Source organism: Pongo abelii, chromosome 8, assembly GCF_028885655.2.
Source record: "Pongo abelii isolate AG06213 chromosome 8, NHGRI_mPonAbe1-v2.0_pri, whole genome shotgun sequence".
NCBI classification, from domain to species: domain Eukaryota; kingdom Metazoa; phylum Chordata; class Mammalia; order Primates; family Hominidae; genus Pongo; species Pongo abelii.
In genome coordinates, this window is record NC_071993.2 from 74030499 (window position 1) to 74054695 (window position 24197).

The 24197-nt window shown below is 45.7% G+C and overlaps 1 protein-coding gene across 6 annotated transcripts in view; it reads right to left on the reverse strand.

Annotated features, from left to right (window-relative positions):
- Window positions 1–18744: 18744 nt before the first annotated feature.
- Window positions 18745–24197, reverse strand: part of COL13A1 (collagen type XIII alpha 1 chain) — a 156156-nt gene continuing 150703 nt past the window's right edge. For all 6 annotated transcript variants that reach the window (XM_063727362.1, XM_063727364.1, XM_063727361.1 and 3 more), the window contains 2 exons: window positions 20632–20670; window positions 18745–18968 (listed from right to left, as the gene is read on the reverse strand). In XM_063727362.1, the coding sequence (XP_063583432.1) occupies window positions 18966–18968; window positions 20632–20670 (42 nt within the window). In that variant the 3' untranslated portion in view covers window positions 18745–18965. The remainder of the gene's footprint in view (window positions 18969–20631; window positions 20671–24197) is intronic.

The following is a 24197-nucleotide window of genomic DNA, read 5'->3' on the forward strand; positions in this document are numbered from 1 at the left end:
TCAGCCAGAGGTGATAGCCTAGGGCTTTCTCAGATCTTTCCTGAGAATACCCACAGCCCTGTACGTGCACATGTTTTTCTAGACTACTGTGAGTATGTTGGAGTTTTAAAAAAATCCCCATGGATATCTCATTTCTCAGATTTACCCTTTAAACATTTTGGTTGGAATATTGTTTGTCCCAGCTGTTAGCCACCACCCAGGCAGCCATGATGTTAAATAGTCACTGCTGTTTGTTTCTGACAAATTCTCTTGGAGAAGAGGCTGTTTACACTGGGCTAACCCTGATCTGGGTCAAATAAGATAAGTCTTGTGAATAGGGTCTTCCAGGGAATGACCAGACAGGTTAAGTAATGATAATTCTCTGGAAGCATGGCCTTGAATGAGCTCCAAGCTGGTTCTGCCTCCCACATAACCACCTTCTCTCCTGTACCCCACTTCCTGCCCAACCCCAGGGCGTCTGGCTGCCAGGCTGCTGGTTTCATATTTTCAAGGCTACTGCTGAGCTGAGGAGGGTCATGGAAATAGGCAAGTTAAAACTCCACAAAACTCCCTGTTCTTACCAAGTTTCAGCCAATTTTCTTGAATAAATGCTCCTGGATTGCTGTAAGCCTTTCACTAATTTTAGAGTTCTGAAAAAGTCAATTCTGACAATTTTTGCCATTGTTTTAGTTGATTTTATGGAGGAGAGAATGTTCAGAACTCCTTACTCCTCCATTTGTACTGATGTCACCCTGAATACCTTTAAATTTTAGCACATGGTATCTCCTCTGTATGACCACAATTAATCTGTATTTCTCTCTTCCTCTTATTCAGAATAAGGGATAAACTAGGTATGATTTTACTTTCTCCTTCCCCAGGTCTCTGCTACTTTCCTTGCTGAAACTACTTGGGATTTTTGTTTCTTCTAGATTCTATCAATAAAACAACAATTATTTAGGCTTAGCTACATATTTTACCAATTTCTATGGATATAATAGTTTCTTGTATCCCATGTCTTTTTATTTGCTCAAGTACATTTTCTAGCATTAATTTCAGTGAGAGTTTATGGCCAAAGAAATATTCTAAGTCCTGCAGTCTGAACATGTTTTTATTTTGTCATAATACTTAAATAGTTGATTGCATATAGAATTTAGGTTCAAAATTATTTTGTTTTAGAACGTTGAAATTATTTCTACAGTGTCTTCTTTTTAATATATTTTTGTAAATAATTTCAAACACAAGAAATAGCTATAGCAGTGTAAAGAACTACTGTATATCCTTCATCCAGATTTGTCCCCCTTTATTTCCCACATTTTGTTTTCTTATTTTCTTTTTCAGTTTTTTCAACTTATCTTTTTATCTTTTTTCAATTAATTTTTTTTTCCTGAATGATTTGAGAGCAAGTTGTAGATATCTTTCTCCTTTACAGCTAGATACTTTGGTGTGTATTTTCTAAGGACAAGAATATTCACTTATGTATTTCAGTATGTATTTTCTAAGGACAAGAATATTCACTTATATATTTCAGTGTGAATTTTCTAAGCACAAGAATATTCACTTATATAATGTCACACCATATTCAAAAGTTGCCAATTGCCCTATAATGAACTTTTTGTCCATTTTTTTTCTGGCCCTGAATGTATTTTCCATGTCTCTTTAATCTCTACTCTTTGTTATTCTGGATCAGTTCCTCATTGTTCTTTATCTTTCATGACACGGATATTTTTGAAAAGTACAGGCCAATGTTTTTGCTGAATCTCTCTCCATTACATTGTATTTTTATATCCATTGTTGCCAGTGAGAATGTGGAGGTAGAAGGGCTGAACAAGAAGTCAGCATAACCCATCCTCACTCTTCAAAAGCCGGGGAGATAAACAATCTATTTTTGGAATATCCAGTACCTAAACTCCTGAAGGCCTGTTCAAGCTCAGCATCCTTGGAGATGCCATTTAATAGCTTGTTTTTGGGAATTTACTACTTTCTCAAATGAGGCATGAGTTAGGAAAGAGATCTCTATGTGATTGGAGTTATCCAAACCAATCTCTTTCCAATTCCCACATTAAAATCTTACTTCTGAGAGGGTACACTGCCGTTTTCCAATCACACATACAGGCTGTCAACAGCTACTATAGTCACAATATATTAAAGACACCAATGGCCACAATGTATCACCAGCTATCACTGTAAACCATGATAGAATCAAAAAAGATTTAGAATTCAATGTCTTCACTTTTATGAAGAAGAGGCCTTAGGAGATGAAGGGCTGGTGAAGGCACATAACTTGTTAGTGCCACAGCCACATAACTTCTTAGGGTCACAGCCGCATCTTGAGTTAATATTCTGATTTGTTATTTTAACGTGGAATGATCCAGCAATGCTAAGGAAATCACTGTATCCTTAGCAATGGCAAGAGTATAATGACCACATTACATTAATTAATACTGAAAAAGTGGGGAGGGAGACATAGTTCATGTCTCCAGGACTAAGATACTATGATTCCGCCAGCCCAATTAAAAAGAGTGGGTGGATGATAAGCATGAAGTATCATTGGATGGGCCTCTGTGAGGTCAGGAGGGAGACGACTGCAATTTATTATTCTAAGAGCATCTTAGCTGTTGGCACATTGAATTAAAAGGCCAGTAACAAAGATGTTCTTCCCAGTCAGCAGCCACAAATGTGAAGGATTAGTGGTCTTTAATTCAGAGGAAAGACTCTAGCCATATAAACATAGAGATTTATTACTCACCCAGTGATGACTGCTATGAAATCCGGGGTCAACATCCTTCACTACATCTGCTTTTGATCAGCTCTGCAGAGTTAGTATTTATGTCAAGAGTTCTTAGCCCCAAGCTAAGTGGGGGTGGGGTATGAGGTGGAGACAGTGAATAGACAGAGGAAAAGGGCTCAGAGAATTCAGAGGTCAGAAGCTTAACACTCAAATACAGGGCTCCATCAATATCTGCCCCGGGGTTTTTCTGATTACATGTTTACCAGCCTAATATATGAGTTGAAAAGGATGATGTGTTTTAATGTCTGTGAAATAAGTCTAGGTATTAAATAAGGCAGAGCATTGCTTTACAATTGTAGGAAAAAATTCTATGCTTTAATGGAAAATGATGCCACATCTATAGCATATCCTTCTGGGGTATCAGGTTCTATACTATTCATTGTCTTTGAGCTATTTTGCAGCCTTTTCTAACTTGTAGGTAACTGATAGTTATATAAATTATATACTGTCCAATAGTGATAATTGACTTTGTTTCCATTTGCAGTTCATCTCAACCTTCCTTTACTGCATATAATTTGTTCTTGTTTGATTTTTCCTTTGGACCGGTGAAAACATCTGTCTGGTTCCCTCATCATATGAGTCAAATAAAATCTTTAACATGTGTTCATTTTTATGTCAATGTAATAGTATGATTTTACCTTTTCCTGAACATTATCTTTTAGCAAAAATCCTTCCAAATCCTGATTGTTTGTGGAAAGATTCAGCCACTTGTTTTTCCTGTCTTTCCAAGATTTGGTTACCCAGATCAATTTTCTGGAGAATTTTAAACTAGAACTTTTAAACATCAGTCATTTAAAACAAAACACAGCTGAAATTCTTTCTAATGCCATTTTCTGAATTGTTGGGCTAATTGATTGGAAATCACAGGACTGTGTATCTAAGATAACTTCCTGTTTTACCAATTCTGCATCAAGGATCTGATAGAAGTTCAGGGCTGGCAGTGAGACAGGAAAAGCCAGGACAGAGAAAGTGGAGAAGGTGCTTTTAAATGCTCAGTGCTAGCATTTCACAGAAGGAAGGGCTCATGATCATGCTTAATGGAAGACTCAGACCTGGAACCCACTTCTTCAGGGACTTCCCAGTCCCATCCTGCTTCTCAGAAAAGGAGGAGAGATGGAAGCTTTTACTTTTATGACACAATTGTCCTCATCCACAGCCAAGATCCCCAAACTGTACAGTGCAATGCCTGTATTTCTGATGGTCCCAGGGGAAGATGGAGGACCTGTACGTGGCTGAGAGATGAAAGCACAAGTTCCCCTCCACCTGCCTTCCATGTCCCTCATCCTGAGCTGCAGGTGGAGCAGGTGGAACCACAGCTGCTGAGAAGGACTATATTGTCTCTTTATCCCTAGCTGTTTTTCTCATGAGCTGGAGGGCCCATGATTTTGAATGACCCTGGATGAGTCACATAAATTCCCAGTCTCTCATCTGTAAGATGCGAGGGGTGCAGATGATCTTTAAGGCTTCTTTCTACTCTGACATGGCAAGAATCCACGGTCAAGCGTTTTGGTCTGTTGAAGCGTGAAGTAAGCTGCTAGTCATTGTGGCTTTCCTTTGAGTTGAATTGGTTCAGTTTGGTCATTTACAAAGGAAAAGAAGGCACTTCTCAGTTTGATGTATTTGTATATGTGAGTTCCTTGGATCCAAAGTAGAGTTTGCCTGGGACATTCCTTGGGATTCCTTCCCCCTTTGGATGGATTGCCAATTCCACATCATTTGATTACATTTCTGCCTCTGGAAAAGCCTTCATCATGGAACGTTAGGCACTGATGAAGAAATTTTGGTCAAACCAAGAACATTCAGACTTAAGAATTTTGTTAAAAATTGTTGAAACTTATTTCTTCCCCAGTGCTCTTAAAGGTCATAAGATCATTATGATTATTAATTATGGGCCTTTAGAAGTACCAATAGAAGTTAACTTGACATTCAATTTCTGTTTGGTTTTGTCCCAAAATAGAATTCAAGCAAAAGACAATAATTAAACAAATTTCCTATATATAAAATTTTCATCCCTCAACCAATGGACACAATGACAGTTAAAGCTTGGTAATTTCATGCCTTTGAGTACAGCTTTTTACTTTCAAAGCATTTTGCATCTATTACCTTATTGAGTTTTAAAACAATGTTGGCAGCTGTTTTCAGTTTTAGATGAAGCTCCAAGAGGTTAACTGACTTAGTCAGGGCCCCACATCTGTTAATGAAAAAGTCAGAGCTAAAACCCACTCTCCTGACCCTTCATCTTTTCCTCTTATATGGCACCATCTTACTTCCATTAGTTAGGAATGAAGTTTCTCTTTAATCATGAAACTCTTTCCCTTCTGAAGGACAGTAAAGGTATATAATTTCTAAAAAAAAAAAAAGAAGAAGAAGAAAAAAGAACAAGATATAGATGATTTGTAATTTATTACTTGGATCAACTTCCATTTTAGAAAAGACAGAAACAAAAAATATGGTTAATATTTACATTTTTTACAATGAAAAGTATTTACATCATAGAGAAGAAGTACAAAATGGCATATAAAACTCTAAGACAACACAAACAGCAAGGACTACAATTTCAGCAAAAAATTATCTGTCCATTTTTTTTCCTTATAAGTTGAAGTGTGTCAGGCTAACTGTTGTCTAACCATTTTGCTAATTTAGCCAGTTCCTGCTTCATCTTTTTCATTTGATGCCTTTTTCAAAAGAGCCTTTATTTAGTGCAATTAGTAATTGATCTTCCCACATCACTCTTTTGGGTTCACCTTTGATCTTTAGGATACCTATTACATGACTGTGGTTCAAGTCATTGGCCCCTGTGGTTCCCAGTGGGTAGGACCTCTTACTTAAAAGAGCAGTTGTGTTCATTTGCTAAAATCCTCCACATCTGGGCAGTAGCAAAGCTACATTTCAAAGAATAGGCTGTTTTGTTCAGCTAAGTCTTTCCATACAGAATATTTGTGTTGCATTCAAAGTCTAGCCCTGTATTTTATACGACCAAGGCCCAGAAAGGCTGTCGTTGCACCAGTGACAGAACTGGAACCAGAACCTAGGTCTTCTGTCTCCCCATGCAGGGACCTCACCCTGGTGTCACACTGCCCAGGATGGATGTGTTCAGGTCAGGGAGAAAGGTCTCTTCTGAACTGAGACCACACTGCCTGTCTCTGTGTGTGCTGCCTCAGTGGTGAGCAGGGCCTGGGTCAACAAATATTTCTAGAATTCCAGGTTGAAGTCTACCTGGAGGTGGAGAAGTAGGAAGCAAGAAGTTTCAAACAGATGTGGCTATGGGCTAGCTGGATAGTCTGTCCCCCGCTGCCAAAACACTTGAGGAGCCGTTTGTGAAGCTGCTCAGTAGGTTCTTAGCAAACCCTGGCCACTTGGGCTGTTTTTCTTGCTATTCACTCTCAGCCTGGAAGTTAGCAAAATGGAGAGAAGATGCCACTGTCAAGGGAAATATCTGTCTTTGATGTGGTATATTCAGCCATTAGCAAACCGAATCACAGGCAATTAAAAATTAAAGTCAGAAATGGGAAGGACAGAGTAGTTCAGCAGAGAAACAAGTTTTGTTGAAATAGCACCTGTTAATTAGAAGAAAACCATATAGATAGCATTTAAGAGGACCAAATTTTAAGGTCAATGTCTGTCTATCAGAGAGCTTACAGCTTAATTTAAGCACTGCACTTTCCTGTGTCTACATACACAAATAGCTAACATACTTTCAAAATATCCAAGGTGATTAAAAAAATAGAGTGCACCAGAAAAAAAAATCCAACATTAAGAATGATAACAGAATCACGGTGATAATGATCACAATAAAAGTAGAGACAGAACTTGAAACACCAAAGTATGTCAAAAAGTATTTACATATATGAAGTTAGAAACAGCACAACATATATAAAGTGGGTGCAAAGATTTAAACATTTCTGAATTATCTGAAGACTACGAGAAGGAAGAGAAACTCTGTTCTATAATTAAGCTAATTATGGAGATAAAATACTGTACATTTAAATATTGTACACCAAATAACAAGAAAAAAAGTTTAAACAAAAGAGCTAAAGTATCAAATGTATAAAATCCAATTGCTTTAATAAACAGGCAAGATCATCCTGGGCTGCCGTGGAAGTTTGCAATGTTCAGTTGGGCAGAAAGGAAGTATTAAGAAGAAGGGAACCAGGCACCTCCCCTTAGTATTCTTTTCCCAGCAAAATGCTATTTTTACTAAGTTGCTGAAATATGATATGAGATTCTATACTCTTTCTCATAAAGAAAGCTCTCAAAATTATAGACTAATTAAAATTCCTTGGAGCCCTCTTTTTAGATTATCAACCAAAGAGGCCACGGGATGATTTTGTGCTTGATGGGGTCTGGCGTAACAGACTCAAGTAGTTATGGATTGTTGGAGAAAAACTGTGTTTGAAGGCGCAGGTATTCTGCACAGGAGGGGTCCCTTTGGTCAGCACCAAGAGGCTGCATGTGTGGCCAGGGCCATGGAAGGCCAACAGAGACCACTATGCTCTGGGATTACTGCCACCCAGTGGAATGCTGCTCTGGGGTTGCCAGGCTCTGCAGAAGACTTCTCCCTCATACTATGCTCAGCAGTCTGGTGTGGACAGGCTGGGGGCTATGGGCACTGATGATCAACACCATGCATATTTGAAGAACCCTATGTGAGTGCCTCAGGACCCGGAAGGACACCCATGCAAGTGGCTATTTCAGAAAACAGCTGGAGAAATCAGACTTCCTTGAGGGCTCCTCTCCAAGTGGGGAGGGACATCTTTGGTTGATATTAAGTTAATATTTTGATAGGAAGACTGGAGGCTGTGTCTCGATATAGAAGCGGCCAGTTCCTGTGAGTCTGTGTGCCAGTTAACAGCATATTTTCTTGCCAATTAATATAGTAGGACATTGCTCTGTTCTGTCTCTACCCCTGCTGGGTGACAGCTCATGTGACACCTGTTTTAACATGGTCCCTGCACAACCATATTCCCAGAGACATCACTTCATTCTATATGAACCCTGCAGTAACACCACAGAAAACACAGGTGCTGATTTTCTCTTCAACACAATCTATAAACTCTTTTGGCAACAGAACCACTTAGAGATTGACATTTTTACACTGATCATTCCAGAGCGTATACACTGAACTCAAATGGCTTCGGTGATGGAAACTCTGTAGACCCCTGATCATTCATGGGAAATATTGGTGGGGGATCTTCTCTCAGGGTCTTGGATGGCCATGGAACTGGCTTGCTTACTTTTGGCTAAACCATAAACTAAAGAATTGTTTAAGAAAAAGATGAGTTATTCTATATTCTGCCATAAATACCAGGCACTCCGTTTCTCTGGATGTCTCATCGCTTAATGGGGATCTAATCCCAGATTCCACCAAGCCATGCACTGAAGGGAAGCCAAATGGATTCCCTCTCTGAAAGGAAAGAGCATTTCTGGAAGCACTTGCTGGTCTTCTCAGCATGGGGAACTGTAGCCCTTCTTTGTTCACTGTAACTTTCCACCCGGGTTTGGTGGAAAAAGGGTGGGTATGAACTCAAGCCTGAGCCAGAACATCTCTTTAAATCAACAAAATCCAGTAGGCCTAAAGAAAAGTGTGTTTGACTTACTGAAATCAACAGAAAAGTTACTGAATTATAGAAGCACAAAGTAGGACGCCTGATCTTCCCCTTTGGTTTTAAAGACCGGGAAGTGGAGTCCATCCCTTTGCATTGTAGTTGGCTGCTGCCCTCTCCTGAGCTGAGTGTGTCACAGGCCTGTGCTGAGGAGTTTGCTGTGACATGTCGGACCTGAAACCAACAGGAAACCCTAGACACTTTGCTTATGACCATGAAGCCAAAAAACAAAAAAACCTGAAACATTTCTTTACCCTTAGGACCTAATAACAGTGTTTTATGAGACTTAGAACATAAACTAAAACTAAAAATTTTAAAAATGTACATTTTTTCCTCTGAAAGGGAACCTACTAAGATATATCTGTCAAAGAATCTATTTAAATGAAAGGCACCAGGAGTGTTTGAAGGAAAACAAAACTCACACAGGTTGACAATATTGTCGATGTTTTCTCCCTGGGTGTCGTTTTGCAGAGGTGAGGGGTGGTAGTGATCAGTGGGCTGCACTGAAAGAAGTGTCGGGAGGCCTTGGGGGCAGACGGAATGGGCAGGGGGATCGGAATGGAGACAAAAAGAGATGGAGACAGGAACAGGGGAGGGAGCCAAGGGGTCTGGGTGTGAGGAGCCGATAAGAGAGTATTGAAAAATAAAGAAAACAGAGAACAAGGGGGGATGCGAGAGAAAGGGGTGAGGAATTGTCAGGGGACACCAAAAGGAAATGAGACTGTGGTAGGGACAGCTATGGCCAAAGGTACCATCAGAGCTGAAGGGCTGGGGTCAGATTCCGTGAGGGGTCAGAGTTTGCTCTGGAGCTTTGGAGGCCATTTGGTAATGTGCCAAAGAGCAGCAAGAAGGTAGAAGACTCTGAAGCTCTCCTACCATCTGCTTGGTACCATGAGGAGATGTGAGCCAGGGGCTCCGTAAGGATGTGAACATGGCACACACAAAGACGGTGACTGACCTGTCAGCCCAGCAAAGGCCCTGGGTTTTGGGAAATGACTTCTTTTTGGTAAGAGGCACGAGGGTGGACAGGGGGCTCTGGCAGGGGTCAGGTTGGGCATGTATGTGGTTGGGAAACCTTAGGCGAGGAGCCGGGAAGGCCTCACGTTGGGGGCTTAGCACCAGATGGCCTCACTGGGGGCGCTTCTGTCCCAAAGGAGAGTCCAGGGGAAACAACTTTTTAAAAGTCATAGGAAATGTGCAACAATTAGCAAAATGAAGACACCTTGCCTTTACATTGAAACAGAAATGATTAAAAAAACTTCAGCAAACTACGTGCAGATAAATGTTTTCTTCTTCCATACAAAATACCCACTGCCTGCAGTATGGACAGGTCCTTAAGAAAAATAACCACTGCAAGAAAAAAAGTAATGAGTTTGTGCTTTCATCTTCTAGGGATTACTCTGGAAAATCTTTTTTTCCTAGTGCCTAATCTGTGGAACCAGTCGGTCAGCTGTGACCGTCATTATGCAATTCTGAAAATTAGGTTCTGCCTTACTTTCACATATATATATATTATATATATATATAAAAAAATAAAAAATATATATTATATATATATAATATATAATATATATAAAATATATATAATATATATAAAATATATATAATATATATAAAATATATAATATATATATAAAATATATATATATAAAAATATATATATATATATATTTTAGACACAGTCTCGCTCTGTTGCCCAGGCTACAGTGCAGTGGTGCAATCTTGGCTCACTGCAACCTCCGCCTCCTGTGTTCAAGCGATTCTTCTGCCTCAGCCTCCTGAGTAGCTGGGACTCCAGGCGCCGACCACCACACTTGGCTAATTTTTTGTACTTTTAGTAGAGATGGGGTTTCACCATGTTGGCCAGGCTGGTTTTGAACTCCTGACCTGAAGTGATCTGCCCGTCTTGGCCTCCCAAAGTGCTGGGATTACAGGGGTGAGCCACTGCGCCCAGCCTGACTTACTTTTAAAAGTATACGAAACCCTCCATTAACCGAACTGAAGTTTGCCACACGACACAGTGAAATACAGCTTTTTCTACTGATATACTGAGGTAATGACGTTTAAACTTAAGACGTCAGATTGATCACATGGGGAGTCTGCCCAGCGTGTCTCCAAGGGCACAGCGGGGCAGGAGAAAGAAGGAGGGAGGTGGGGGCAGGACCAGGTTGGAGGAAACATCACAGGCCGGAGCCCTCTGAAGAGAAAAACCTCATTTAACCAGCAATATGGGGAACTGGAATTTTAAAGCAAAAATAATGTTTTAAGTTGCTGACTTTTCTAGGAGAAAGGGAAAAAAATCCCTTATGAACATTTATGGACTTTAGTTTGAAAAAGCAACTTCCTAGATCTATCCTCATGTCTTTCCCCAAGCTGCCCACCATTTCCACATCTTCGTTACTCAGTGTCCACAATGTTTATCAGTCAGGCCTTCTTCATGCCTCCAAGGAGGGCCTCTTTGAACCTAATTGCACCAGAAATTTTAATGAACCATTCCTCAAGTGATTCCATTTAATTGAGGTTTGTCTATGCAAAGCAAGATTATTTTTTGTTTTTTGTTTTTCTGAACAGCGAACACTAGCAATCATATTGTCTAGCCTTTGCATGGCTCTTTACCATGTTCCAAGTGCTTCCACAGAGATAGCCCTCACATCACCTGGGAGGTAGGCAGTGCCTGCCCCAGGTCACACATGAGGGACTGGAGGCTCAGAGCATGGGCGGCACTTGCCTACGGTCACTCTGCTAGCACGCTGTGGCCGGAGCAAGCACCCGATCTCCTTACTCCCATCCCAGCCCAAGTGCTTTCCCACTGGCTGGGGGAGTTGCAGGCACGTTTATTTTGGCAGACTTTGCAATAAAATGCTTTGTCTTTGGAATGAGTGGAGTGCAAGAAAAATGTCTCTTAGCAAGCAGTTTCACTGCATTTGTGATCTTACAGTGAGCCCTGGGACTGGGCTGTGTCTTCTTAGAAGGTGGTCGTGATGAGTTTGTCTTCCTTGACTGTTGTAGGTTTAGAGCGGGGTGGTTTTCTGGCAGGAGATGAAGATCATTTGACTATATACAAACGTACAGGATCCTGTGAGTCATCTGGAATCCTCAAACGCACTCACACATGTGTCATTTTAAACAGGGATGCCTTTTATTTCTGCCATGCCCTGGGAAGGGCAGGAGGGTTGGGCAACTGGTTAACTTGGCTGTGAAAAATCTCTAAGTACCCACTGAGCCTCACATCACATCTGGATCACCAGCTGGGTGTATTAGCTATGACTTTTGCTGCATCCAGTCATGCACATGTGCCCTTGACCCCAACGGGGCCGCAATGGACCTGTGCAATTTGTTTGCAGCCCTGGACATACTGCTCCTCCCCATGTAATGGGGCTGCTGTTCCTACGTTACAATAAGCACCAAAAGAGAAGAGAGAGATGAGGTTATCAAATGAAGATCAGAAGTGTACTTTAACCCATAAGCCTTGTGGGCCAGATACTGTGAATGGGAGAAAACACTAAATTTGCTCTAAAGCATTTTCTTTAACCCACCAGGGCCAAGGAAAGATGTTGTTATGAATTTAAAGTCAGAATCCCAGAATTTAAAGTCAAATCACCAGAATGGCCTGGTAACCCTGGCGACCCAGCCTCTCCATCTTAAAATAGTCTCAGGGAAAAATTCCCTCCAAATGTTTGTTTATTCAAGATCTTTCTTTCCTTTGAATGTCCCCTGCCCTTCATTTCTGCCTTCTGCTGGCCTGTCTGTCCTGCCTTCGGTGAGAGTTGTCATTTGTGTTCTGATCATATCCCACTCGCCCAGGTGCATGGAGGTGAGAACAGGGGCGTGTTCACTATGTTCTCCACACAATGTCCACCTGGCCCTGTGGACACCTGAGGCCATCGGTGAAGGGCTGCAGCTACAAGGCACCAGGAGGGGTTGAGCTGTTGCCAGAGCTTGGCTTGGAAGGGCTGGAGGATGACGTGGGTATTGGGTCATTGTTACTGTGATCACCTGCTGTCACGCCAGGTTGACATCTGCTGTCACAGCCTAGTGACTACCAGGGCCCTTCTTACTTACAAAGTTTCCTGGATAGAACAAGAAAATATGGTCATTCTATTCATTGAAGAAGCAGGCAGCAAGGTGGTTTGAGTGTCATGACAAAGGGAGATGTAAGGTGGTTAATTTCCAGCCACTGTCCCTTCAATAATTTTGCTAAAAGAAGAGGGCTTACTTCAGACCCTCCTGAAACTACATAGACTGCTGCCTCCGTCCATGTCAGTTTAGTACTGGCTGGGTCACCTCTGGGCACCGGACTAGATGTGTGAGGCTCCTGGTTCTGAGGACCAGCCCAGGCGCCCGGCATGGCCACCCAGTCTTACTCCCGGGCTTTTCTCCTCCATTATGTTTTGGTTCTGTCCTTTCTAAGACAAACACTCCTTGCTTTTCCAGCTTGGTACATTCGTCTGCTTATGACACTGGAAAGAGCCCAGGAAGTAACAGGGTTGATGGTGGCAGCACCAAAGGAAATTGAAGGAACTCTGTTGAGAAAAGGTGGGAGAGGTAACAGCTGCCTGGCCTGCCTTGGGAGGAGGCTTTCCAAGTCAGATCAGGATGGTGCTGATAGCCCCTTCTGCAGAGAGGTTGCTCCCAGAACCACAATTCTTCATGAGCAAGAGGAGTCCAAGAGCCCTCAAAATTGCAGCAACAGCAGAGGGCCCTGGCTGGGGCTACAGCAGACACCTCAGCAGGCCACGAGAGCTGGAGGTGTGCAGATGTGGGGGCCTCGGCTTTCCTGGCTGAGCTCTAGCCCTTGGAGAGGACAGAGGCCCATCCACACACTCCTGAGATCACAATACACTTTGATCATCCCCTCAAACCAGGTACCCCCTGGAAGGATTCGGCCGGCGACCCTCTGTCCAGGGGCAGCTTCTCCACCTCTTTCCTCCTCCAAGGCAAGGCGCTTTCCCCAAGGCTCTGGGCTTGCTGGCTTCACTTCTTGGCGACTAACCAAGGACTCTGGCCCTTGAGGAGGTATAGAGAAGGGGTATTTGAGAAGGAACCTCTCTGGTGATAGGCATATCCGGGGGTGCCTCCCTGGCCAGGACATCCCCCACCCCCAGCCACTGGCTCCCAGACTCCCAGCCCCTCAGAGTTGAGAGGTGCCCTCTCTACCCTCCTCCTTCCATCGCCATCCCACTTGTCCTCCCCTACCTGAGAAGCGAGCATGGGCCAGGCTCGAGCTCACTGGAAGATTCCATCCAGGAAAGGAGCTTGAGCCCAGGGTGGGGACTGCCTACATGCAGGGCCAGCTCCTCCATCTCTGCTTTGTAACACCCCTCTCAGCTGACTCAGTCATCTGCTCATTCCGTCCACACTGGCCACCGCAGGAGCTTCTGTCCTTAGCACCCCTGCCCTAGCTGGCTGTACCCCTCACTTAGCACTTGGCACACTTGTCCCTGATGGGTGTGCTCCTGGTGGTTCTGGTGAAGCTCCTGGAGGGTGGATGGGTGTGCTCTTGGGTGTGCTCTGGTGAAGCTCCTGGAGGAGCTGGGTCTTACAGTCCTAGGGGCCTCTTCCCTCTCCTTCCCAGCCTGTCAGGAAGCACAGTGGTGCTGTCAGGAATCACAGAGTCAGGAAGCACAGTGGTGTCAGGTGCTTAACAAAGCTGGCTGATAACTCAGCAGGTGGTAGATATGTATGAGCCTCCGTCGATGGCTGGATTGTAAGGGAGACACTGAGCTAGGTCCCTCCTGAGCCTGGGAGTAAGAAAGTCCCAGCCCTTTAAGAGTTCACTATCAAAAATGGAAGAGCCCCTTTGCACACTCTCACATAAAGTGGAGGAAGAAAAGAACACTGAGTTCCAGGCAGTTGCAGGGAGGAGAGACTCCACCAACTGAGGAGCCCAGAGCCGTCTCTCCAGGGCCATGGAATCTGAGCTGGGCCTTGAAAGGAGGCAGATAAGAAGCAATGGCATCTCCAGGTAAGGGCCCGGCTTGGGCAAGCATGTGGAGGGGCAGCAGAGTGTGTGTGCAGAGTTAGTGTCACACCCTGGAAAGGAGGTGGGCCTGCTGGGGAAGGCCCTGGGGGTACAGGGGCCATGGCCCTCTACCTCCCTCTGAGTCTCCTTCCACAGGTGCTTGGCTGTTTCTCAGAGACGAACTTTTCTAGCAGCCAGAGGTCACTTTGCATGTGGATTGCACCCAATTCTGCTTGAGTGGCTAAGACATGGCTCCCTTCCCTGCACCATCCTCCCGTTTCCTTCACCACAGTGAGGGGCATCCTGCTTCAGCGACCCCTTGGGAGTTCTGCTCCTTTGAGAGGTGAACAGCTGCTCCTGCCCTTGCTTTCCTTCTCTGCTTCACGTCTTGATATGGTGTCCTTTTTTCTGAACACTCACAGGGAGCCTGCTCTTTTCTTTTGAAATGATTTGGAGTCTTGGGTGCTTGACGTCTCAAGTGGCTGAAAATGTGTCCAAGTCCAGGGCAAGGGGAGAGACACGCTGGGGGAGTGTGTGGGGTGGTGAATGGGAGGGACACAGAGGGCCTGAGAGGAGGGAGGTGGGTGGGCCTCCCCATGCCAGTGCAGTGTCCCTGAATGTGTGTTGGGGCTTGGGGATTCCCGCGTGTGTCAGGTGGCCAGTGCTGTATTGCTTTCTCTCTGATACATCCTCGGTGTCGACACCAATGTGAGAAACAACCCCTACAGCTGTTCTTGCCCTAAGGCAAGCTGACCCCGCTCACCCTACTTCTGGGTGGCACAGGCCTACTCCGAGTTTTGTTATTTGGGGTTACAAAGCACACACATGCCACACACAGTTTTGCAAAACCAATGCCATGCATAATACTGTCACAGCCAAATAACTCTAGGTGGTGGAGGACATGGAGTACTCCAGCCTCCACAGTCCTCCCAGGAGGTGACCTGCCTGTGGGGCCAGAGGGCCTCAAGGTGTCGAGCTGGAAAGTTTTATGGAGGTCATCCATGTCCAGCTTCTTCACTTGACGCTTGGGGAAACTAAGACCTGGAGTAAGGTGCCCAAGCCACACAGTGAGGTAATGGTTGAGAAAGAACTAGAAGCTGAGTTTCTGGACTTGCTGGCCAGTGCCCTCCTCCTCTTGTGGGCTAATGACAACCCTCCCCAGCTCCATCCTATCCCATTCTGCCAGGCGAAGGCAGGGCTGGGGAAGGGAGGCCAGCACTGGGTGGGGCTGAGATGGGGCGGGGTGGGCATATGTGGAAGGAGCCTCCTCTTCCCTCAGCAAGGGAAGCAATGTGGCTTCCCTTGGCTCACGTGACCACAACCACATAAGTCTCAGCCTTGGGGAGAGGCACCATTCGGGCCCAGATGACCCGGTCACACTGTCACCCATGGGGTACTGGCTCATTCTTTGCAGGTATCCAGATGGACAATGCTAGGCATGTGTCCTGCTGTGCCAGAGCACACAGCCACAGGCACTGAAACGAGAGAGGAACTACAGGAGACAAACGGCCTTAAGACCCAGTGCCTTACAATTTACAAAGAACTTTCACCAACATGCTCAGTGGGCAGGGCTGAGTGCACCTCTGGCTTCCTGGGCAGGCAGTTCTCACCAGGAGGTGCTGCAAGTCCCCCAAAACAAACAGCATGTCTTTCTCCTCTGCAAGCCCTCTGTGGCTCCTGTCTGTAGAGCTGGCCTTTCCCTGGTCCCTCCTGCAACGTGCCTGCATCTCCCGTTCCATCACTGGATTGTTCCTTCTTGCCTGGTTGTCCTGGTCTGCTGGGCGTTAGTATGGACTCACAGCTACTGTGCAAACTCTTTGACCATGTTTCTTTTTACTTCTCATCTCCCTGTACTGCATTTGACACACAGCCAAGATTCAAGTGGAGAGGCCTGGGGGCAGGGGCCTGAAGTCAGGAGCCTGAGGTGCAGTCCAGTGATAGGGTAGGGTCCTGGCTGAGTACTGTGGCAGCAACAACCGTATGGGGAGACAATGTGTTTACACACACGGGGCTAAACCTCAGGGGGCTGCAACCCACTGGACAGGGCAGTGTGGGCTCCGAAACCAGGCTGAGCTTTTATTTTTTTTCTGTGACCACTAGGTGGCCTGAAGTGATGTGTGTGACCCTGCCTCAGTTACGGCAAGGACCTTCCCCATCCCCTGGGCTTCCCAGCCACCGCTGTCTCCTCTCTACTTGTTTTGCTTGACTCTGACTTTTAAACTTCTCTTTACACACATTTCTATTTTATTACATAGATTCTTGTGACTTCGAATCCTTTGTGGCAGTAGCTAAAGTGTCATAAGTAAATGAACAACCCCAGGACTGGAACAAAAGAGGTTTCTTTGCCCATTTACCCAGGATATTCAACTAACACCGAATCTCCCCTTTCCGGGTTCCAGTGAATGTTCTACTCTATCCTGAGATCATCAGTGAGCTGTGATTGCCCTGGCCAGAGCCTGAAAGGGAGGGGGTTAGAAGAACGGGGTCACACCCTGATTGCTTGGGCCCTCGCCTGGGAGGGGAGGAGTGTGGCCTGGAGGTGGGGACACCCGCAGCTAGGGTGACTGTGAATTCTAAGGGGCAGAGGATGTGGGCTGGGCTGCATTATGACTTTTGGGGGCCCTGGGCAGTTTTGCCTTCCTCCATTAAAAAAATACAAAAAATTATATTTTATAATTGTGCTGGTAGAAAGACAAAAACAATCCTGGCTGGATTCATTGTTATATATTCACTTTTTTTTTCTAAATTTAAAAAGGTGAAAAATTAAGATATTTTTGTGGCCTCTAAAAGTACACTGTGGCTGCTGGAGAAGTTGTCCCTGGGCTACAGGGCCATGAGGATCCGGCCCAGGGCAAGAAACATCCCTGGGTTCAGATGAGCCCTCTTTGTGTCCACAGAGATCAACTCTTGTTCACTACTGCATGGCTTCACTTTTCTTTTTTCTTTCTTTCCTTCCTTCTTTTTTTTTTTTTTTTTTTTTCTTTTTTTTCTTTTAAGGCAGGGTCTCTGTTGCCCAGGCTGGAGTGCAGTGGTGCGATCATAGCTCACTGCAGCCTGAAACTCCTGGGCTCAAGCAGTCCTCCCACCTCAGCCTCCGGAGTAGCTGGGACTACAGGCGAGTGTCACCACACTCAGCTAAATTTTGAAAAATGTTTTTGTAGAGATTAGCGTCTCACTATGTTGCCCAGACTTGCTTCACTTTTCAAATGAGGAACCCAAGACTTAGAAGAGGAAGTTGTCCAAGTTCTAAGCTAAGCTAGTGATGTTTAGAGTAAGAATGTTGGTATAGATGTTTTGGGTCCGAGCTGCCTGTGATTTCATTACCATGAGCACTTGTGAGTGTGACCTCATCCCCACACATGGCAGGGGTCTGTCTAATGACTGTGAAGCCCACTAATTTAGAGTTTTGTGTGACAGCATGTGGACAGAGTCTGAGGTTAAATTTCCCCTTGCGTTGTCTAGGAAGAAAGGATGTGTAAAGAAAATGCAAAATGTAAACCAGATGGGGATGTATGTAAAGTACTGGAGTAATTTGTTGTTTTCAAGCTTTTAGAAGCATGAATTTATGCTGTCAAACAGCTAACAATAAACCTGTATGCTACACCATAGGTAAGACTTAACTGGTCATTAAAACCGGTTTCCTGAGGCCTTTTCTAAGCAATGCACTAAATATGGAAAGCAATACAACATTATTTCTTAAAAAAATAAAAACAACTTCAGATTGGCCCAGCCCAAGCCCAGATCTAGGCATGTTTCTGAATGCCCTTTGCAGGAGTGGAACATCAGATGAGGCAAAGCTCCTTCAACTGCTAGTTGTGAGTGAACCCACAAACTCATATCAAGTCAACAGCCGTGATTAGCAATAGCTGGTACGAGGGACTGTAGCTCAAAACAAAACAAAGCAAAACAAACAAGCAAAAACCTACCATAACCCAACAGCAAGAGCAAAAGTCTCCTTTGAAACCCTGGGGGCCCTTAGCACAACTGAACCTAAATGCTCACACAGCAAGCACTGTGATAAACTTGGGATCTGTAACAACATACATTGCTCAATAAAGTTCCCCTCCCTCCCTTTGTTGAACCTCACATTTCAAAACCTTACTCCATAGTTCTGAGGACCCCTGCTTCTGGGAATTCCTGCTTTCACAGGACAGAATGTATTTCATATAATGATTAATCAGGATCATGAATTGCCATGTTTCATTTCTTTTAATAATGAAAATCCATAAGGGTTTAAAATACTCTTAGACACACCTAGCTTAGCAAATATCATGGACCTCTACATTTATGTGACTTCTCACATGAGCTAGCCAGCACCTCAGTTCTGGCTGGCCCCCTTTGGCACCAGGACACAATAATTTATTAAGCTTCGATACTTAATAAGTGTGCACAAATATCATGCAGACATTACGACCAAACAAAAAATGTATTAGAGACATAGGCTTATACAAAACATCTTGTAAACAAAAGGGAAGAGGTTGATATTTTATGTACAAAATATGCAGGTTTTTCTTTCTTTCTTAATAATCTGTAAGATGCATCATACTTCTGGCATTTTCAAAAAGTGAAAACTGTATAAAAATAAATATTCTATGTACAAACACACACACAGGCCAATCCAAGGTTAGAGGCATCACTGCAAAACAAAAACAAAACAATGTTCTGTTAGTTTCAGTGGGTTTGCAGAGGTTTATTTCCTTTGTAGGAAGGGAGGTAAATCTTGTCCTGGGTTGGATGGGAGTTCTGGACAGGAGAACTGTGGGAACCCTGAGCCCCTAGGTGAAAGAAACTGGTGGCTACCTTAGCTCCCTGAAGGGAGGAAACCAAGTTCGCCTCTTTGTGAATCCCCTTTGTGACCACTAGAGGGCACTCTCTTTCTCTGCTGCCTTTGGAGGCCTGATTGTTGTAACCACAGCATTGTCCCAGATTGGACTTAAGGTGTGAATGAGCAGTCTTGAAGCTCTCTGGTTGCTTCTCCAAGACATTGTAGCTCTTGGTAGTGGCTGTTCTTCCCCTGCTAAGCACAACCATTTCTATCTCCTAACCATTGGCAGCAACCTTAAAGAGGAAATTTTTTTTAGGGGTCAAGGGTTTGGAGGTCTTATGACACCTCTGACCTGCTTTTGTGGCACTTTAACTAGGTCTAGGTGGAGCTTGGCAGGAGGACGAGGCCAGGCTCCAGGGATGGATTCTGGGGAGGCATCTCTCTTGAGTTAGGGGGTGCTTTAGGTAACCTTCTTGGGTTAGGGGGTGCTTTAGGTATCCGGGCAAGTAGGTGGTCAGCGTTGGCCTGCAGTCTTGGTGGTTTCACCACTTTTACCCAACCCAGTGCACTAATGAGATTCTGGCATCTTAGTACAGGGGAGCTTGTTCATCTCATTGTAAGTGTGACTCTGCTGTCACTGGAACAGGACTGGATTCGTTGAGCACAGATTCTTGAACAGGTTGGAGTCTCCGGCCCCTTTATGAGGATGAACTTTGAGACAATGGTGGTGGGGGGTTGGTGAGAAGACTTGGAGTGAGAGGCAAGGTGGCGGGAGACAGTATGGGGCAGCACAGCGGCTGCCACCATTGCTGGGGACCACGGCGGGGCTTCTGGATTAGTTAGCAAGCAGATGGCCCCTGTCTGCCTGGGCAGCCCTGTGCTCTGGGGAGCCATGGTTGAATGGGGTGATCACATGCAAGGGCACAGTCCTATGATGTCAGACTGCTCTAACGATGGCAAATGCCAAGGCCAGTGTGAATCAATGAAAACTCTTTGTTCGTAGGAACTCTGGGAGCCCAGGAAAGATTTAGCTGCAGGTCACGTGTGGTGGCATGAAGCTCTGCCAGCTTAAATGCAGGGGGAGTGGTAGAGTGGTGAGGAGCACAGCCCCTATGGGAGGCACAGTAGCATGTGAGTTCAGGGTGAAAGCAACTGAGATGTCCTACATCTAAGACATATCATCACATGGCATAAACGACCTTAGAGGAACTCTATGAGTGATGATCTGGAACTCCTTGGGAAGTTCCTTGGGGGAAAGACACTATGTACATTGAACACACAAAGCATAAAGATGTCACCTGTGTGGCTGCATGGACATTCCGCGTAGGGTTTGCTGATGTTCTAAGAAGCATTTTTAAATGTTCATTAACAGCATGCAGTGTATGGGATGTTTAATGGGTACGCTGCCTTTGAGACAGTGACTATTTGACCTATGTCTTGCTGCCTCATCTGTAGCAAGGCAGAATGGAAATTGTGGAAGCTTTATGGCACTGTTGAGAATGGAGCCCCAGTGCAAACCAATGGGAAGCCTTACCTTGTTCCAGCAGCCTTGGACTGGTAAGCCATCTTCGCCCTGCAAGGAGAAAGGAAGGCAGAGGGCTCAGACTTCCTGCAATGGTCCACCAAGTGGGCAGGACAGGGGTAACAAGGGCCACACACATTTTGGCAGCTGCTCAGGATATGGCCCACCCACTCTTGTCTATTTCTTTTCTCTACTACAGGTCAGCACCTCAGAAGGAGGTGGAAACAAATCCGGCTATTTTCCCATTGGTTAAAGGTCACATGCAGCTACAGTGCAAGGCCAATAGGGGCTGTCCTAGCCTGTGGGACCAGCAAGCAGAGATGTCCTTGCGTGCCATGAAGGAACAGTCTCTGCTGTGGCCCTGTGGAGTGCCGGCTGCTCACGGGTAAGCCACTCAGCACAAGGGGGCCTCAGTTTCCTCCTCCATAAAACCTTGGCAAGGACAGTTGCTTGACGTGACCTCTAAGGGCCTTCCCAGCCTTCTCATTCTCTTATTTGTCTCTCTTCCTAAGAAGAGGGAGGAGGACATGTAGACAGTCCTTCTTTGATGATTAATCCTGGGGTGGGGTGAGGGGCATGAAGGGACAGGCAACCTCATGAGTATTGCAGGACGGCCCTGAGATGCCTTTGGCAAGAAGACAAGCGTTCCTGGCGAAGCCTTAGACCTTGCTGGGAATTTGGGGGTGAAGTGCAGTAAAAACATGGGAATCAACTGCACACCGTCGGTTTCCTTTGTTGGTAGCAACCATGCAGCTCCTTTAGCCTCAAGACGTTCGTGTTCTGCCCTTGGTGATAGAAACCTTCCTGAGTTTTCTTGGGCTCTCATATCCTCTCCTTGCTGGCATACCCTGTGGGAAATCTAGAAATCTAGAGATCCGGTGGGGAAGGCGAGGCTGGGCCAAGGGCAAAGGTCTGGTTCTCAGCCCAAGTCTGCTAGACAGGCAGGGCAGACAAGGAGATGGACACGGGGTTTCAGGAGACCCAGAGCAAGTGCTCAGTCCTGAAGTAGCTTGTGGAATGAGTCCTCTGCTGCCCTGGTCTGACGTCATCCACCCACGCCAGGGGCTGAAACCTCTCATCACCTGGCATTCAGCAGGGATTGGTCCCAATATGGAGGGCTTAGGAAGTCTGGTTATCTTGTAGTAAAAGTCATGAGCAATAGCTACCCCTGCCCCCTAAGCCCATAATAACACAGAGGAGGAGGCAGAGTGAGAAACAAGGGGAAGACACTTCCCTAGTAAAATTAATAGAAAATTGACACATTGATATGGGATGTTATGGAAGAAAATGCCATTTTACATGGACAGTCAAATCAGGGTGACCTTCATTTTCCCCTCTGAGTTGGGGAGGGGTTTGCAGGGGGAGGTGGTGCATTCCACAGTTTCAGAGTGACCCTGTGCCCCTTCCCCAGCCTGCCACGGTGCGGTATGACACACGTCACATGGATGCTGGGAGGGAGAGGAGCCTCTGCGGGCCAGAGCGGCATTCCCATTGGTGTGTGGATGGTGGCAGGGGGATATGGAGGGCAGAGCAGGCAGAGAATGAAAAGTAATGTATGGTGAGGAACAGAGAGGCCAAGGCAGCTGCTGGCAGAACTAAAGGTGCCCAGATTGTGGGAGGGGATTGTGGCCGAGGGAAGACCTGGCTGGTGCTCAAGGGAGCTTCTGCGGGCCAGAGCAGCATTCCCATTGGTGCATGGATGCTGGGAAGTCCTGGTTGAGAAAGGTGGCTGTGCAGTCTGCAAGCACAGGGTTTGGCAGGACCAGCAGGGACAGGAAGCATGCTACCTGCCTGCTTGCTCTGCACTCTCCTTTTGTTGCCTATGCTCCTCCTAAAAAGTCCCTACTGCCCTTCAAGGGGCTCTACGACCACCTCTCAGGGTCACACAGCATAATTTCTTATATCTTTTTCGCTTTTGTTCAAAGAGAATTCCTGTGTGACCCCAGGACGGGGATGTGAGATCCCAAATTCTCTTATTACTGGTATGATAAAATAGCTCTTGAACTCCAAACCTATTGGGGAAATTTGGGAACAGCTGTAACCCCTTGAGCCTTGGAGTGAAGTGTTCCCTTCAGCTTCTTTTGCAGTAAGAGGATCAGCATGGAGGCCTAGACTGTCCATGCCTAGAGAGGGACTGGGCAGGCGGGAACAAACTGCTGCCACTTTGCCTGGGACGTGTTTGGAGGAGGGGTCCTTAGCTGTCTCCCTGCCTCCTCCTTAACTACATTCTTGACCTTTCCATCTCTCCCAGACTCTTCAGTAAGAAGCCATCCGACCATGAAAGAAAGGGACAAGGAAGGGTCTGGTAATGTCTTTGGAGATTTAAGCAAGAAGGACAAACCCTTTAGGATCCAAAAACCTAATCCTGGACCATCCCCTAGTTCTGATGGTGTCACCTGGGCAGCGACCCACGATCCAACCTGGAAGAATAGGCAGGTGGCCCCTCCTCCACCTCACTTCTAGAGCTTCTCAGTCTACTCTGTAATCATGCCCTTCTGTCCCCCAAATCATGTGATGGAGGGGCAGGGGATACAGGGCTGATCAGGCATCTCATTCACACGTTTCGCCAGGTGTTCAGCCAGTGATTCTGAACTAACTTCACTGCCTGAAGGAAAAGAAGTCATGGTTCTGAGAACCAGTCCAGAGAATCCACTTTCCTAGCTGGTCTCTGGTGGCAGCTTTGTCTAGAATCAGCTTGGAGATGAGTATCAGAGGCAGCCAAAACCAACTTCAGGGTGGGAGAGCTGGCTCGCATCGGGTGGCTGTGCTTTAGAAGTAGCTGCAGCAGGAAGCCAGGAAACATCCCAGTAAACTTCGCGTGCAAGAGGGTGGCATGACTGGGAGCCCCCAGAGTACTAGCCTAGGCGGGGTGACCCTTGGCATTTACAGAGTGAAGAAGTGGGAAGTGGAGACTGGGGGGGATGGAGGAGGAGTGTGGAGGATGGCTGGGGAGAAACGCAGCATGAATCACACACGTGGGGAAGCCCAAATCGGCCATGCAGGCAAGCAAGGGCAATGCCATACCAATGGGCATGGGGCATCCAGTCCGTCCAGCCCTGGTAACCCCGGCTCCCCTTTCTCTCCTTTAAAACCTCGGTGTCCCTGTTCACAAAACCAACCACGATGATTATTCAGGTCAAGGCCGGCCAGCTCCAACCATGGAATGGAGAGGCCCAGTCCTACCCTGGCCAGGATGCAGGACCCTTGAGGCATCTACAAACAGGGGCTAAATCCCAGATTATCCCCCATCTCCCAAATCCAGCTTTTGTGCTCTCATTGTGCTCTGGAGAGTTCAGCTTTGCACACATACAACCTGCCCCTCTCCATTGATCCTCCTCTTTTTACAGACTCACTTAGTGTAAACACAGACAAACTTCAACTTTAGTGCATCATAATTTTTAGAACCTTCAAATGGATTCAAAGGCACTTGAGAAACCCAGCAGAAGTGCCTCATCATTAATTGCTGGCTCTTTTGAGAAGGCTTCCCATGGGGTGTCTGTCTGACTACTGATTCTGGTCTGCAGCTTTAAAGGTTTTAGCTGGATGGCTGGTGAGTGTTGGGAGGCTGTGCATTAGAA